This window comes from Podarcis muralis, chromosome 1, assembly GCF_964188315.1.
Source record: "Podarcis muralis chromosome 1, rPodMur119.hap1.1, whole genome shotgun sequence".
Taxonomy (NCBI): Eukaryota; Metazoa; Chordata; class Lepidosauria; order Squamata; family Lacertidae; genus Podarcis; species Podarcis muralis.
Window position 1 is genome coordinate 90,454,259 of NC_135655.1, and position 17,700 is coordinate 90,471,958.

Sequence of the window (17,700 nt, forward strand, 5' to 3'; positions counted from 1 at the left end):
TGCAAGTTGCACCCGCCCAGAACTTCTTTGCAAGAAGCAATCGTGTCTAGGTTTGGAGGCACTGGAGGTGGAATAGGTAGTTCTGCCCTCAGCTGAAATGTAAACACACACTTGGTTAGGAGCAACTTACTTAGATTTTCAGTTCTATTCTCATTAATGAGATGTAGGGATGAGAGAGAAATTTGATTCAGTTCACATTTAAAGGTGAGCTTGCCTAATCCATACTTTCTGAAACCATAAAGGTAAAGGTAAAGGTACCCCTGCCCGTACGGGCCAGTCTTGACGGACTCTAGGGTTGTGCGCCCATCTCACTCAAGAGGCCGGGGGCCAGCGCTGTCCGGAGACACTTCCGGGTCACGTGGCCAGCGTGACAAAGCTGCATCTGGCGAGCCAGCGCAGCACACGGAAACGCCGTTTACCTTCCCGCTAGTAAGCGGTCCCTATTTATCTACTTGCACCCGGGAGTGCTTTCGAACTGCTAGGTTGGCAGGCGCTGGGACCGAGCAATGGGAGCACACCCCGCCACGGGGATTCGAACCGCCGACCTTTCGATCGGCAAACCCTAGGCGCTGAGGCTTTTACCCACAGCGCCACCTGCGTCCCTTTCTGAAACCATACACAGTACCAAAATACAGCCATCTTGCAAAATTCGTCTTTCTCTGAATTCTGCAATGCAGTTATCCCAGTAAGGACTGTTATATTTTTTAATAAAAAATAACCAACTGATATGGAAAGCTGAGTTTAAGACTGGAAAACTGGGAAAGTGAAATGGACAGATTCACCCATCCCTAATGAGATGTGTCTCAATCCTCTTTAAATTCCACAGTGATCCTGATATATGTGCTTTCTGGTTCACATCGTACATTAACTTAGAAGGAGAAGGGTTTCCCTCTTCTTCTGGCATTGATGTGTGTTGCTCTGCTAAGATGCATGAAATGATGCTAGGTAGATGCTATTTTTACTTTGAAAGAAAATAATTGCTCATTGGATAATGACAGATGTTTGAATGAATCCAAACAGAGTACAAAATAGGGGTTAGTGCTCAGGAGCATCCTTGGCATGCCTAATGTACTAATCCTCATTTTGAATTCATGCCGGTTTTTTACAGCATGATGACACTCACCTGATTAGTGAACACTCCTGATAGGAGAGCAAAAATTCCCCTTAACAGAAGTTCCAGTGAACATGTGCTGGATGGAGCAGGCTTGCTGCTGCAGACTCAGCATTTTTTGAGCATGTATAGAGAATCCCTCCATGTAGAACTGTACGTGTGAAGGGCTTTTTCTGTGTGTTCAGCAGCTTCTGATTTCCAAGGAGTTCACGAAGGAGCTCACTGCGCATATTCACATGAATGCTTGTTGGTTGGGATAGAGCCTGCTGAGGAAGTGCAAGTTTAATTGTTTTGTTCATATCTGCGGTGCCTAAATATAAATTTCAAATTTCTAGATTTGGGCCTTCAGATTCACCTAACCAGCTAGTTGCTGTCAGAACCATGTCACCAGCACTGGATGGGCTGTTTATTCCCCCCACTATCAGATGGGTTTATGTTTCTCCATAGGCTATGCTGTCTCTTTTATGTCCTGAGATAACACCACAAAATGATGCAACAGCACTCTGGGGAAAATGCCAGCTAACATTGTTTCCTTGTTTTACAGCGAAGCCTCACAAAGTTGAGGACAAAGTGAGGGCTTGGCTCTGAATGCAATATGAATGTCACGTTGCTTCCAGTCACATAGTAATCCTTTTTTGTGTGATGTCTGGAGACCTGTATCTTACTGACACTGGCATTATCATTTTCTTCCCCCTTTTTGTTTATTTTTCTGTTGATGACATAAACTACTGGATAGCTCTCATTACAAACTACTGGATAGGTGGAACCCAAGCATGCTGGGATTTGCTTCGTGGTTAGAATTAATCACTAAATGGAACAAATGGAACTTTCTAGAAACGCAGTTGACATCTGCCCTGATCACTTCTGATCCACAAAAATTCTTCCTCCTCTTTTCTTTCTTTCTTTCCTTTTTTTTTTTTTGCCAACAGCTGTTTTCCCTCACATAAGCTGTCCCTTAGACCAGGTGGTCATGTAATTATTCGTTTCGTTTCATTTATGGATCACTTCCCATAAAACATCCCAAAGCAATTTAACAGTGAAAAATATCAAAACAGCAATAAGAACAATTTGAAGTCCAAGGCAGATAAGGACAAGGATTTTTTAAAAAATCCACACGTAAAGGGCTTGTTGGTGAAGGAAGGTCTTCCAGCGGTGCTGAAAAGGTAATGGATAAGGTATGTCTGATATGTGATTGGCGTTCCAAGGGTAGGTGCTGCCTGGTTCTCCATCATATGGAAGAGGACTCCTGATGAGAAGGTGTCTGCAGGAGGCCCTTTCCTGTAGAGTGTGGTGACTGGGAATGCAAGGGATGAGTTTGAAGAAAATCATGAACACACATTTGTGGTTCCTGTTTATCTAACTTGCAAAGCTGCAATTATGCCTGCTATAGCTGGAAAATTTATACAGAGGGAGAAATATATATTTCAAACGTATTCACCTCCATTTGACATTTGTTCACTGTGCTGATCGTCAGCCTTTGGGCAAGCCTTTGTTTATTATAAGCTCTGTATTTCCTTCGAATCCCTTCTCTGGGGACATCTGCCAATTCAGCATTGAATTATAGGTTTGTACATTTGACTCTGGGATTCTGCGTGCTGTGCGTCATTATGTCAACTGTACATATGACCGAAGGACAAGTTTTGTATGACACTACCTTTTTTCTGGTTTGCTTCTTTAGAAAGTATGTGGTACCAATTACCCTCTCAGCATCGCCTTCATTGTGGTGAATGAGTTTTGCGAGCGCTTCTCCTACTATGGCATGAAAGGTGTGTGTTATATCTTTCATCATTTCTCCACAGCTTCTCAGAGAATAGTTTGGCTCTCTTTGCAATTTGTTTTGCCTTTAGGATGATAAAAGGTGGCCTGTGGGTGGGAGGAGAGAATTAATAGTAGGAATTATCTGAAAAGATTCCTTGCCTTCAGATCTTAAATTGCCTCAGATACCTCAGCTGTCTCTGATACGTGTACACATTAACAGGATAGACTGAAAGGTTATAAACATGGTGCCGGAGGCTGCTTCCAGGTGGGTGGCTCCTAGTACTGCCGAATAATTGCACTTCTGCTATAAGCTACAAGTGAAGTTGCACTTGACTTTCCACATTATTGGGAGTTCTGAACTTTTTCTGTGTCTGCATGCTGCTGTGTTCTGTACACAAGTGCTCATGACATAACTGCTGTGGGTGGGGTCAACTGAAGCTCAGCACACATCTACAAAAACCCTTGCAGCAGCCATTTTGTATGGCCCTGTTTTTAAAACTTTGTCTTTTAATAAGCTCTAAAAACCTTTCTTGCCTTTGTTAATGAATGAAAGGTATAGTGCTATAACACTATAATGCTGCGTTGTTGTTTTTTTAAAAAAAACTATTTCAGGAATACATGTATACAAAAAAATCACCTCTCTTGACTATGTAAATGGGAGCCGTGTACATTTTGCTAAAATTGTTTCGGTCAGAAAGAGCATTATATAACAAATTTGGTGTTACACTGCTGTAACTCTCATTCATTTTTTTTAAGTGCCATAATACTACATTTTAAACAAAAGATTTTAAAAATAACCTTTCTGATCACTGCTATTTTAGCAACATGTCAAACATAGGTTACTGGTAGGAGTTTCAATGCTTTTAAATAACATTAATACACACAGAGAGAGAGAGGAGAGAGAGAGAGATACTTTTAAAAAGATAGAATACTAATGCTAATCTACACCTGTGGAGATTGCATCACTCTTCTATTCTTCTGAAAAATGTCAGACTTTCTGCCTTCTGAGAAAAGGTGGGAAGAGCCACAGGAGCAATAAAGGATGAAAGCATTGTGTGGATGTCGCATGAAAAGTGTGCAAATGAAGCATCAATTCCACATCAAGCACCCATTGTGACAGCCCACTTGCGCAACTGCTCATCCACTAGTAGAAGCCATATTCTTAAGCCACAGTGCAATAGCCCAATTCAACGAGTGTTTTGTGCTTGAGAAAAAAGTTCCATAACCCCCAACTGAATGTTATTATACTTGGTGACAGTTAAGCTTATGCATTACTATTTGTGCTACTGCTCGGACATCAACTCTCAAACTGCTTGCACTAAAGTTATGTTGGATCTCGCCCCCTGCTATGGAAGCTCTCTCCTGTCTCTTCCCTTTGGGGACAGTAATATGGAAGCAGAACTGGAAGCTGGTCAGCAAGGGCTACAATCTCTGGAGAATGACCAGGAGCGTATAGGGGAGAGAAAGGAAGAGTGACAGGAAAGGTCTATTGGTCTGACATCCAGGATTGCTTGCTTTTCCTCTGTTGGAGGCTGTATGCTTGTATCAGTGGGATGATAGCTAGAGACTGAAAAAGGGCAATTTGCTCATCACTGTGTTTTCACGGTAGTGAAAGCTGAGCCTCCTTGGGTTTCTTTCGGTCATTGTTGGCATCGGCCTGCCTCAGGAGACAACGGAAAAGTTGCACCTTCAGGGGTAAAGTCAAACTGTTGGAGAGTTACAGAGCCTGGTATGGCTGTAGAGTTTTCATGGTAGTGAAAGCTGACCCTCATTGGATTTCTTTCTGTCACACCACGGGTAAAAGCACAGAGCCTCTTTCAGGAAAAGAAAATGGCAATTATTGTCACACTCTGGGGCTCACACATTGTTTATGAAACTCATTGCTTTTGTCTTTTTATCCCTCAGCCGTTCTGACTTTGTATTTCCTCTACTTCCTTCACTGGGATGAGAATACATCCACCTCCGTCTACCATGCCTTCTCAAGTCTGTGTTACTTTACACCTGTCATTGGTGCCCTCATGGCTGACTCTTGGCTGGGAAAATACAAGTAAGGATAAAATATATTACATCTTCAAGTGGAAGATGGGAGAGGAATTGTTTCAGCTTACATTTTAATGCAACCTTGTTTAATGCAAATTTGTGAAATTTGTGGTTCTCTGAATTTTGCAATGCTGTTCTCCAACCAAATGATGTGTACAAAAATGGGTATGTTAGGGAAATGCGTGCATAACAATGTGCATATTAGTGAAAATAACATACAAAAATGTTTCATATATTAGCAGAAATATGCTTGCCAAAATATGTATATTAGGCAAAATTGCATACAAATGGGTGGATATTAAGAGAACTCTGGTGACTTTTCAACAGGAATGAAATTTATAACAAAAGCAAAAATAGATTCAGAAATGTGGAGATCTGAATTTACATTTGGAGAAGTAAGAAACCTGATAGAAACCAAAATTCACAAATTTCTCCATCTGTACTTCAGGTACATAAATGATGCCCCCCCCCATTAATTAATGGAGCAAATGGGGATTTTCTAGCTGATTAATAGTACTATTTTTAGAAACTTTTGATATACGTTATCACAGATTGCCACCTTTGTTTGCCATTGAATTTTAGCGTGCCTTATGAACTTGCCTATGCAACGAGATTTTTGTTTGCACTTTTATTGGTCTTTGCACAATTATATCCTGGTTTAAGAAATCTCCCCCTTGTCCAGCTCATATCTAGCACTGGAGGTAGACTGAAGCTGTTACCTCAGACAGCTGGCCATGGGGGTGCTGAAAAGCTAGCAAATCAACCCGTTGTTTAATCTAATTTATTACTCCAGGGGAGAGGTGTTTGTAGGATTTTAGAGCTTTCGTACCATTACATCCTGTTACTCTCCCCCCCCCCACACACTTTGGTTTAATTTTGCTGCTGTTTTTAGTCTGTTTTTGTTTATATGGTGGTAATTTATATGTGTACTTTGCCATATTAATTTTTACTCTGGGCTGCTTAGAGAACTTTTTTGTTGTTGCTATGGATGGAATATAAATAATTTGCAAATGAAGAGAATAAAATTGGTCTGCTTGGGTTCTGTGGGCTTGGGAAGTGGAGTTTGGGGACACCATTTGCTGTTCTGTCCCTCAGGCAGAGAGTGTCTTGGGCTGGCCCTGCCGCCACAAGTGGTGGGAAACAGAGCAGCTGTGTCTGTCAGTGGAGTTGTCCCAACTTTCTGTTCAGCTGCAGCTTTTTCTCAATGCTTTGAAGCATGATGGAGAAAGAGGAGTTTCAGTTCTGGTAGAAGGAAAAGGGTAACAGAGAAAATCCTTGTGCCTTCCCTATCAGGAAATACAGACACACGTTCTGTTTTCAGATTATAAATCATGCCACTGCCTTGGGCTGATAGCATTTCCTCACTTTTTTTTCTCTTTCCCTCCACAGAACAATCATTTATCTCTCCATTGTTTACGTTATTGGGCACGTGATCAAGTCCGTTGGGGCGATACCGAGTGTGGGAAACCAAATTGTTCATGTGTAAGTAATGAAAAGACAGGTCTGCTATGTTTTGATAACATTATTATTAATTGGCTTGTATTAAGGTATAGATCATTCACGTGCACCTTGCAATAGGTGGTTGTGTGGTTATTTCAGGCCTTTTGTTAACGCTGGCACCGTGTCCTCCATCCCAAATCGTGTCCGGACATCGTAGCCTTGAAAGCTGCTAGCACCTTGTGCTAGGCAATCCACCAGTCTTGCGTCTCGGGGGGCAATGCATCAAGTCTTGTACTGTACTGGCATAGCCTCCGTTCATTTCCACGGCGAGGGTGAGCACTCCATCAAGCAATGAGCCCTTAGAAAGCGCTTTACGCATGAGCTGCAGGCAAACCTCTGTCCAGAGCCACATGCTTCAGAAGCTCATTAACTTCAGCTGTTACTTATTTTTTTAGCACTCTAAGGTTTTTCATTTTGTTTAGATCTAAAGCCCAAACCTGGAGTGGGGCAGGGGGGGGGAGCAAACCACTGTTTTAAAAAGTGTATGTTTGGTTTTCTCAGAAGTGACGGTATAGGCAGGCAAGGACAGAGTCCACCTTAGAATCCTGCAGAAATCTTGTAAGCTGACCATCACAGCTGGTTGTATGGAATGACCTAGGGAAACCAGGCAGGGCATTTTCATGCCCACTTCAGCTGCATTTGCCACAGAGGGAGGGAAAGGCGTTGGGGGTGGCGGTGGCTCCCATTCAAACTGGGAGTTTATTTAACAACAATCCTGGGACTTGCAGGGGAGGGAACGTTTAACCAGCTGAGGAAGGGTTACCCAGCATGGAAAATAGAGTGTGCCTCTGATCCTGCCTTGAAATTGTGCCAGTTCAGAATGCAGGTGTGGAATCACAAATTCAGATGCTCCCCTCATGTTCAAAGCTCTCTACACATGTAAAGCAAATTCGTCTTACACTGGCTGGCAGCAGTTCTCCAGGCTTCGGGACACGGAGTTTCCCCAAGCCCTACTTGGAGATGCTGCAGGTTGAACTTTTGCATGCAAGGAAGACCCTTATCCACTGAGCTACAGCCCCTTCTCAGTTATGACACCAGAAAAGAGCATACAGAACAACATGCACAGTTCTTTGCATTCCAGACTTTTGCTGTTGTTGTTTTTAAAACTGCACTCTTTTGGCCCACATTGTTCAAGGAGGCTTATAAAGCCACCATGAAACATCCTTATCACATGAAAAAGTATTACGTATTAACAGCAGAGTCAAAAATACACCCGCAACAGCACAAATCCAAATGCCATCCAACAGATAACCCCAGTTAATCACTTGGAATGGCTTAACTTTTCAACAGCTTGCCTAAATAAATAAGTTTCTCAAAGCTCCCAAAACCACACTAAAGGAGCGCATTAGCAGACTTCCTTTGGCAGCTAATTCCAGAACTGTATGATGTAATTTTTCTGAAGGTTTGAATCAGGCCTTAGGCATCATTCCCACTTCAAGCTAGTGGTGTGCTAGCAACTTTCTTGCCAAATCCCAGGCAAGTGCAGCATGCATATAAATAAAGCAGGGTTTCCCCAAACTTTGGCTGGCTATGACATAGATAATGTTTTTTTTCCTGGGCTGAAACTGGTTCCATGCCATGGCTGAAAATGGAGGCACATGAGTACTGTAATATTCCAATGTTTTGGGTTTTTTTTAAAAAAAAAATTACAGTGTTATCAAAATGTTTTAAAAATACAGTGTTATCAGGAGCAGGACCTGCCTTGTTCAGACCATTGGTTCATCTAGCTCTGTATTATCTATCTAGGCAGACTGGGCAGTGGCCCTCAAGGGTTTCCAATAGGGAACCTTTCGCAGTCCTGCCTGGAAATTCCAGCGAGTGAAAACGGAACCTTCTGCATGGAAAGCTTGTGCTCTTCTACTGAGCTACAGCCCTTCCCAGAAGCAGACAGCAGTGTGTTTGCCTGCCATGGTGACAGGCCCAGCATCAGCATGGAACCCACTGGGGCTGATGCCTGGTTTGCTCTTCTAGCACATTCTGTCACTACCCAATACCTACTACCTGAAAGTGGTGGTCAGGGACAAAGTGACAGGTTGGTTCCCAGGTCTGGTGCCAAGTAAATCCACTCGCTATACAAGGGTGGAACTGGCTGTCTCATCCGCTTCACCTCACACTCATGAGTGGGCTTAGCTGGTGGCAGTTCCATGGCTACCAGTGAGTTCACAGAGTGAGTGCAAAGGGAATAATAATAATATTATAATAATAATTTATTAATTATACCCTGCCCATCTGGTTGGGTTTCCCTAGCCACTCTGGGCAGCTTCCATCAGAATATTAAAATACAATAGTCTATTAAATATTAAAAGCTTCCCTAAACAGGGCTGCCCTCAGATGTCTTCTACAAGTTTGGTAGTTGTTTTTCTCTTTGACATCTGGTTGGAGGGCGTTCCACAGGGCAGGTGCCACTACCAAGATGGCCCTCTGCCTGGTTCCCTGCAGCGAGGGAGCCGTCAGAAGGCCCTCAGCACTGGACCTCAGTGTCTGGGCAGAACGATGGGGGTGGAGATGCTCCTTTGGTATACAGGACCGAGGCCGTTTAGGGCTTTAAAGGTCAGCACCAACACTTTGAATTGTGTTCGGAAATGTACTGGGAAGGTGAGGCTGGCAGCTGCAGTAGTGCTGACGCTCAGAGGAGATGGCTCTGGGGGGGGGGGGTGTCAGTCAGCACTAAGGGGTAGTCTGCTGAGGGAAGGGCCCTGTAAAATCCGAAACCAGGCTTGAATGGTGATGCTTCTGTGATTTTCCTGCACTAATCAGCCATAGCAAGTGCTGCTTCAGAGACTTCCAGTGCACCCTCAGGACAGTTATCGCTGCCTGGAAAGTGATAGAGAAAGTGAGAGGGTGGTTTCTGCCCAATCCAGCATGATGGTTTGATTGCTTCCTCCCTTGTGGCATACCAATCTCTCTGGTAGCACACTTTTGGGGATTCAGAATAAAGATCCCACTTGGTTATTACTCTCTTTCCTAGTTGGGAAGCAGTTTAACTCATGCAACTGGCCTCACTCACCCCCACTCACCCTGTATTCAGCCCCTTCTTGCAGAAAAGCAGGTGTCACACACCAAGTGTGAATGGGCCTTCAGTAATGTGCTTCAAAGTATTCTGGTCCTCTACTCAGGGTTAATCAGGAGTTTGCATGCAGATGAATGTGATGGATGGTTGGGGAAGGACCCTGTGTGAGAAGCAGGGAAGGAAAGATCTCCCAGACTGGGAGGCTGGGAGGGTTCACCTCTTTCTGTGTGGGACAAGTTAAGATCTACCTGTAAGAGAAGACTTTGCATTCTCCCTTTTCTCTTTTTTCTGTTTAGATTAGTTCATTTTTTGTTGTAACACATCATGAAAGGTCTTAATAAAATTTTATTGGGGAGAAAAGTATTTTGATATGCAATGTAGTTGGGAGGTGCTGCTATTATCCCTACACACACCCACACACCCTTCCGTGGTGCTGAAATGTCTCCATTCCTGTTTGAAGGGTTCTGTCGATGACTGGCCTGACTCTGATTGCTCTTGGAACAGGAGGTATCAAGCCCTGTGTGGCGGCGTTTGGTGGAGACCAGTTTGAAGAGGAGCATGTAAGAGTTTTGTTTCTTTTATCCATGTGGTTTCTTAATGCTTTTTTAAAAATAGCACTTAGCAGGGATGGTTAATCCCTGACCTGTGGGCTGTATCTGGACTCCTGAAGCAATTCATGGTGGTCCCGAACTACCACTCCAACAATTTGCCTTCTCTCTTTAAAAAAAAACCAAAAAAAAAACCCTTATAAAAAAAGGGTTGTCCAGCAGTTGACATTATTAAGTCCCACCATTTCTCCATTGATCTGGTACACAGCGGGGGGGGGGGGGGGGAGGTGCTGTTGCTTCTTTTCACCTTCCAAAGGGTCCCTTCTACATCTGACCTGGCATCGTTCTTTGAATGTTGGTGACATTGTTAGATAGTCTCAGAGAGGTTTGGGAAACAGGAAGGAATGCTCTTTCCTGTTTCCTTTCTAAGACCTACTGACAGTGTTTCTGCTCCCCATGGCAACAATGGAACAGGAGCAGGCCCTCTTATGCCAGCTTGTCTCCCTTCCTCTGCTGAGTGTGTGCCTGTATATGTACGCTACCTGTTTATCACCTTCTGCTGAGTGTGTGAGTGTGTGCACTGCCATGCAGCCCTTGGAATGGCGGTCAAACTTTCAATGTGACTATCAAGCCCCCTCAAAGGGTTACCCACCCCTGGCTCATCATTTTTAATAAACAGTCAAATGCAATGTAATGAACATGCATTCTTGACTCATCCATGCAAAAGAGACGATAGCAAAGTTGCCTATATAAAGGGTAGCTTTGGATATTACTCAGAAGCTCTGTCCATGAGAAGTGTGCAACTTGCCCATCCTCTGTCCACATCTAGGGAGCCTAGTAAGTTGCCTTATGCCATGTCATAGGCCTTGCCTAATGTAACCAAGCATAGTTAACCTCTGTCTGGCAGCAGTGCTCCAAGGTCTCAAACAGAGCAAGGTACTTCTCACCACCTGCTACCTGATTCATTTTGCTGGAAATGCCAGTGGCTGAACCTGGTGCCTTCTGCCTGCAAAGCATGAGCTCTGCCTCTGAGCTAAACCTTTCCTCCCACACTTCTCTGACGCCTCCGAGAAACAAACGGGAAAATATGCAGGATTTGGTCACTGTTGCCAACTATGGCTTGAGGTCTCTTAAAACATGGGCATCTGTGGAAACAAAATGGGATGTCATTGGACAAGCGCCACCTGAAGTTGCCTACTTCCATTTAGTCCCTCCCTCCATATCTCAGAAAGCATCATCGACGGCACAGATGACTGTGAGCTGCGGTGGTTGGAACTGAAGAAGCGGCAAATGGAGTTCCTGTATTCCTTTGCCAAAACTTTGTGCATACAAGGCAGAATCTGTTTCCTTGGAACCTGTTTTTCCACTTCTTTGCTACCACTTCCCCTAAGGATACTCTCTCATGCCATCACGGAAGCTGAGCTGAAAACAACTCTCTGAGCTCTTGGACATTCCCATTACCTAATACCCACCGTGGCTTCATGGAGATGTCAAATAGGCCTAAATGGATCACTGTCCAAACCGAGAAGGAAACTCTGGCATTAACAATGAAGGAAACAAGTTGAACCTATGCAACAAAATGGTGCAATATGTCTCCTCCGCCTAAGAGTTCAGCCAGTTCATTTGCCCTCCTTCCCCATTTTTTCCCCCCAACTAATGCTCAGGATGATATGGCTACTGATCATACTCAGTTCTCATTGTACTGTTTTGAGTGAGTCCCCCCCCCCCATAATATGTGCGTGTGTGTGTGTTTGTGTATTTATGCTGAACCTGCTGTCCCCCCAAGCATGCTGATACCTCCCTCTTTTCTCTCAGTTGCCCCATTTTGAGTCCATTGCTGTTGGCACTTGTCACAAAGTTCGCTATTAAAGTCAGTGTTGGGAACATTAATGGTGTCTGTGTTTCCAATAAAAATCATGTGCAATGCTGGTCAGTGCAAATACACCTTGTATTCCATGCTGGTTTAAAGAACAACTCTCCCTTACTTTCCACTAACCTTGCATACCTATGTGTCCAAATCTTCCTTTCCTCTCTTTCTCTCTGTTTGTAGTTTCATACCCCCAAGCCCAGAGCATGGGGAGTTTTTTTCTACTGTGCATGGCTTACCAGCACAAGGTGAATGGGTGTGTATTTAAAATAAGATTTCACCAAGGAATTCTACTTATTACGTTACTAGCAGTTTACTGAAACACCTTGTATTTTTTTCTGTAGTGTTTCCCATCCTAGCACAAACTGCATTCACTTTCTCACATAGCTCATGAAACCTAAACAATAGGATACCTTCAGGATATTGAAAATTCCTAGCATCCCCCTAAAGCCTGTTTGTTAATGATCAGCAATAGTTTTGATCAAACATGAGATTGCATATTTTCACAGCCCTGCATATCATCTCTGTAGCTGCGGATGGATGTACTGAGTTATTTTATTGCATTTTGGTTGTTTATGTTTGCCTGTTGTTTGGGGGGTGGAATTATGTAGTTAGCATCTGGGCCTATGTCAGAAAATAATATTAGAACACAGATAATCATAGATTTAAGGTATGGGGAAGTATCATTGTTAGGCAGAGAGCTGACAACATAAGAATCACACAAATCATGTAATTTGGCTGGGGAAGGGAAAGACACATAAAAGATTTGTTTGAGTTTAGAAAAAGTAATTGTAATTGACATTAGGAATCTTCCTCTGCTTATCTCAAAGTAGCAGCTCCTGAGGGTTATATCATTCCCAGAAGTGCAACATCTATGACTAATATTAATTAGTAATATTTTGTAATCAACTTCTAATTAACAACTAATTAGTATGTGATTATAACAAGAACACACATCACTTGTTTTCAAAATGCTTTACAGATTCCCTCCAAATTAATCACTGTGCTCTTGTCTGAGAGGTTAAGTATTACCTTCCTGGGTTAAGTTGATCTTTAGAAGTTGTTAAAAGCTAATCGTTAATGGAGACGAGGAGACCTTTGAATGTTTCACTGCAAAATTCCAAACTCTGAATGAAGAAACAGTTGTTTTCTTTTGGAAGATCATTATCATGTGCACTCTGCTTCAGCCGTGTATTCCTTAAGGAGGATGTACTGTACTAAGGTTCACTTCATATGTAGGAATGTAAGCAGGCATTGATTTGTGTTCTGTGTTCATCGTACGCAGTATTGTTTCTGCTCTGCTGCATGTCAGCATCCAACAAAAACTACATTATTCGTCTTGCTGTCCACTGTGGTGGAATTTTACATAATTAATTACATTCTTGTTACATTATTCGACAACATTCCTTCCAGTGCAAAGGCCATTTATTGCAGTGCAAAGGAAGCACAGTGCAAATGGAAGGGAACCCCAGCAACAATTATGCAATCGTTTGCAGGCTGAAAACAACCACAATGAATACCAATCCTATTCGCTGGATTGATTTCCATTCTGGACATGCACTAAATAAGCAAATTTCATTAATTTCCCTTCCTGTTTCCATTCCCATTAGAATTCTCCAACATCCCTGCGAAAAGCAGGCATGTGAGCAGACTCATGTTTCTGCTTTCCGCGGGTTATTTGGCCTGCAAAAAAGAGCAAGCTCATGCATTTACCCTGCAGGTTGCTGTGCTTCAGTTTAATGTGCGTAGGTTCCAGATGCACACTGGGAAGGGGAATAACACTTGTCACACTTGACTTCTGCAAAGAAGGCAGGGGTAGAGTATCTTTCGCAGGGACTGGGACCTTGGTGTTCATCCTACAGAGCAAGGGTGACCTGGCAGCTTTTATATAGGCAGCACCACATGGTCTGTTCTAGCCTACTGCTGTGAAGAGAATTACTTGCTGTCTGATGTGGCTCTTTTCCTTGTAGTTCTCCTCAGGCTGGAGCTTGTTAGAACTCACAGGATGCCTACCTGCTGCAGGCCACAGATTTAAGGCTTACTATGGGCTTAAGTCAATGCGCTTTTATCTTGCAGGCAAAATCCTTGACTTCCCTTCTTTTTGTCACTCAGCTTTATGTCAATTTCTTGACATACTGCTTAAAATGAGCCACCCCAAACTATTCAGTGTATTGCAATGTAACTTCCTGTCCCTGTATCTTAGCACCACTTCTCCCATTATGCTTTAAAGTAATGGGTACATTATGGCAAGCTGGAGTATATATTCTGTGGCAGGGCAGGTAAGATTATGTGCAAAAAAATGTGATTGAGAAGCTTGTGTACATACACAAGGCGTTGCATTTCTGTTCTTTGCATCAAACATTGTATCAAATGCCTGTATGGACCTCTTTAGGTACTCATGGGCTGCAGCCAGCAACCTTGGCTAGTTAAGGGTTCCAAAATTTATGTATGCTGTTGTTTAAACAGGTACTTCAGATATTTAGGATTATAACTCCTATCTGCCATCAGTCAGCTGTTATGGGAGTTATAGTCTGAAACATCTGGCAAAGACTGCACCACCATACCACCTATGATCCCCTCCAAAATCATAAGGTGTAGAACTGCCCTTACTCTGCAAAATAACATGTACAAATTAAAATTTCACTACCACTACAAGATGACATGTCATTTCCTCACCCCCACTACTGCCACTTAACAATATAATTCATTTACACACGGTGGGGAGTTGTGCTTAAAATATTTGCAGACTGGTGTCAACTGCTACCTAGCCTACGAAATTCACTTCAAGATAGATGTAAATTGTGGAAATTGTGTTGAATTGTTGTAGTGCTGGTCATTCTGAATCCTGCTCCAGAAATTATGACAAGCACATTGAAAGAAATTTGAATGCATTTCAGAAATCTACCACATGTTCACGATGGATCCCTCACCTCTTCCCCACATTATTCTGTTTTCACATGATACCTGTGTTCTTGGGATATTTTAACACTTTCATGACAAACCATCTCTCCTGCAGTATCAACTTTCATTTCAAGACTTTTTGCAGCTTTGAACTATTTGCAACGCCATTATGGATGAAAGAGACAATAGACTCCCCCAAATGTTGCTCCATGCAAGTGGTGAACTGTCTGCAACCCACTGTCTTTGGGATATGAGAGTGGCTTTATGACACTCCTGCATGCCCAAGAATGACTACGCATGCAGCTTTACAAGCTCTGTGCTGCAGGGTGACCTCAAGCAAAATATGCATCTGCAAGAATGACTACAGCTTTCAAAATGCAGTGTGATAGAGAGAGAAAATGCATGTGCACAAATATCCAGAGTTTTGAATTAAAGCAAATAATTGAGAAAGCAGCATGGAAGTACATCAGAAACTGAAGGGATTTCAAAGCAACCAACAGAAATCCACCAAAATCCAATTACACCAGAATCCAATTCTTGGAACCAAGAAAATTGCATTGACAATGGAATCTCTTCTATAGGCTTCACACTTGGATTGACTGACTCAAGATACGCTTTCTTTCCCCTCCGTGTCATCAAGATTATTCAAGAGATGTACCAGATGTGATTGCTCATAATGAGACATACATTTACATCTTAATTGTGGACTCCCAAGTTGGGGAGGCATTTAGGTGCGGAAAATGCATGAAGAACTACGCCAGAATCAAAACAAATATGTCAAGGGGCTCAGGCTCATGCACTGCCTATTTGGAAATTCACACATCACTTTATGGATGCAGCTGCTGGGAAGTAACAAAGTGGGGAATGATCTTTGAAGTTTTCTTCTGCAACTGCTAAGTGTTGACAGATGCAGTTGCTCAGCAGGTGCCTGTTCATGGTCTGTGGGAGGTGGAAACCAGTGAAGTCATCAAAACTGGTTAATTCAGGCATAAGATGCTTTAGGGATTTTGAGCCTGGTGATCCTTTCACCTTCCCTCGAATCCTAATGAGATCTCTAAAAAAGTCACCAGCCCATGATATCCACAGTACAGCTTTGAAAGTCCATGCGAATGCTGAAATCACGCTTTCTAAAGCTTGAGAATGACTGCTGACAGAGCTTTAAGGCTATAAGGTCCTTCATGCAGCATGGACCTCAAGCAAAATAAATAACTTCAAACAAGCTACATGCCAAGAATCCCAAGTGCCTTCATAATTTCAGAGTTCGTCTTGAATACCAGAAAGCACCAGATGTATAGCAATATGCTAAAGCAAGTGGAGGTGGTGCATCATTTACATCAGTCTGTATAGGCGCAGGCTAGAGATAGGGGAGAAATTGGATTCAGTTTGCATTTAAAGCCAAATTTATCAAATTTGCACTTTCTGAAACAGTATGAGATATGAAACAGCCATCCTTCAGAATTCACATTTTTCTAAATTTTGTGATGCAGTGCTCTAACCAGCTAATGTATACCTAAAAAGGCATATATTAGGTAACAGTATGCATAAACATCAATATATTAGTGGAAATAACATTCAATAATTCATTACATTAGGAGAAATTGCTTGCAAAAAATGTGTTTATTTGGAGGAAATTCACACATGCAGAAGAATTTCATGAGGATTTAAAAGAAAACAGAAAATCCACAAATTGCTGCTGAAATGTAGAGAATTGATTTTAAGAAGGGATCAAAATGGACAGACCCTACTATCCCTAGTCACAGTCACCAGGAAAAGCACCAAAAATGGTCTTACACAGGGACAGCCAAGGTGGTGTCCTCCAGATGTTTGGGACTATAATTCTCATCATACTCAGTCAATGTGGTGAAGGGTTAGGGATGACAGAAGGTGTAGTCCACATCTGTCGGGACTCACCTTGGATAACCCCTGTCTAACAGCAGTTAGCAAACCTTGCTCGGTCTTGGGTTTGATGGATAGGCTGTTAGGAACCAGTGTTACCTTCACATAGCAGGGCTATGGTCTGATAGTTGGTAGTGAGGATTATTTAGCTCAAGGGGCTAATAGGTAAGTGGATGAAACAGTAGCACAATTTGTCCCTTAACAAGCAAGTTAAAGAGTTATGGTGAAAAGTCGTTTGCAAAATCTTAATATTTATTTTCGTTACTTGTATTTCTGTATATATAATTAGTAATCTGGAAACCAAATTCAACTGCAGAAAATTACATTTGCTATAGTTAGTGTGAGCAAAAAGGTTTCTGTGCATACTAATTATGGTCAACAGCTCTTGATTTTTATAATTAAGCTATAGGCTAAGCATGGACTTTTTTCTTTTCTGTTTATAGAAAATGTGGCTAAGCCATACTTCCCTTTCAGTATTACTGTATTCACTCAAAATGAAATTCAGCTGTTTCCAGATGACCCCAATTCATCCTGATTTGTTTACAGGGAGGCTAGATAATGTGAGCTATCCACTGAACATTGAATGTGGTGAGGTTAAACAATGCTGCATTTTCCCTGTCACTTTCTTTGTCATAAAAAGTCCATGGGGTGGGGTTTGTTGTGCAGGACCTTCCAAGCACCTGTAATTAGACAATCATAATTTGCCAGCATGTGATTTAATCCCACCCCTACATAGTGACCTCCTGCCCACCTAGCAGTTTGAAAGCACGTCAAAGTGCAAGTAGATAAATAGGTACCGCTCTGGCGGGAAGGTAAACGGCGTTTCCATGGGCTGCTCTGTTTCGTCAGAAGCGACTTGGTCATGCTGGCCACATGACCCGGAAGCTGTACACCGGCTCCCTCAGCCAATAAAGTGAGATGAGCGCCACAACCCCAGAGTCGGTCACGACTGGACCTAATGGTTAGGGGTCCCTTTACCTTTACCTTACATAGTGACAGTCTGGAAGCAATCATAGATTCACACTTACCAGAATTTTGTGATACAGTTCTCCAAGCACAAAACAGTTAC

At 42.6% G+C, this 17,700-nt stretch overlaps 1 protein-coding gene across 1 annotated transcript in view; it reads left to right on the forward strand.

The window, feature by feature from the left end:
• Positions 1-17,700, forward strand: part of SLC15A2 (solute carrier family 15 member 2) — a 59,945-nt gene that overhangs the window by 2,447 nt on the left and 39,798 nt on the right. The window contains exons 2-5 of the mRNA XM_077934838.1: positions 2,790-2,877; positions 4,775-4,916; positions 6,299-6,391; positions 9,880-9,979. Of these exons, the coding sequence (XP_077790964.1) occupies positions 2,790-2,877; positions 4,775-4,916; positions 6,299-6,391; positions 9,880-9,979 (423 nt within the window). The remainder of the gene's footprint in view (positions 1-2,789; positions 2,878-4,774; positions 4,917-6,298; positions 6,392-9,879; positions 9,980-17,700) is intronic.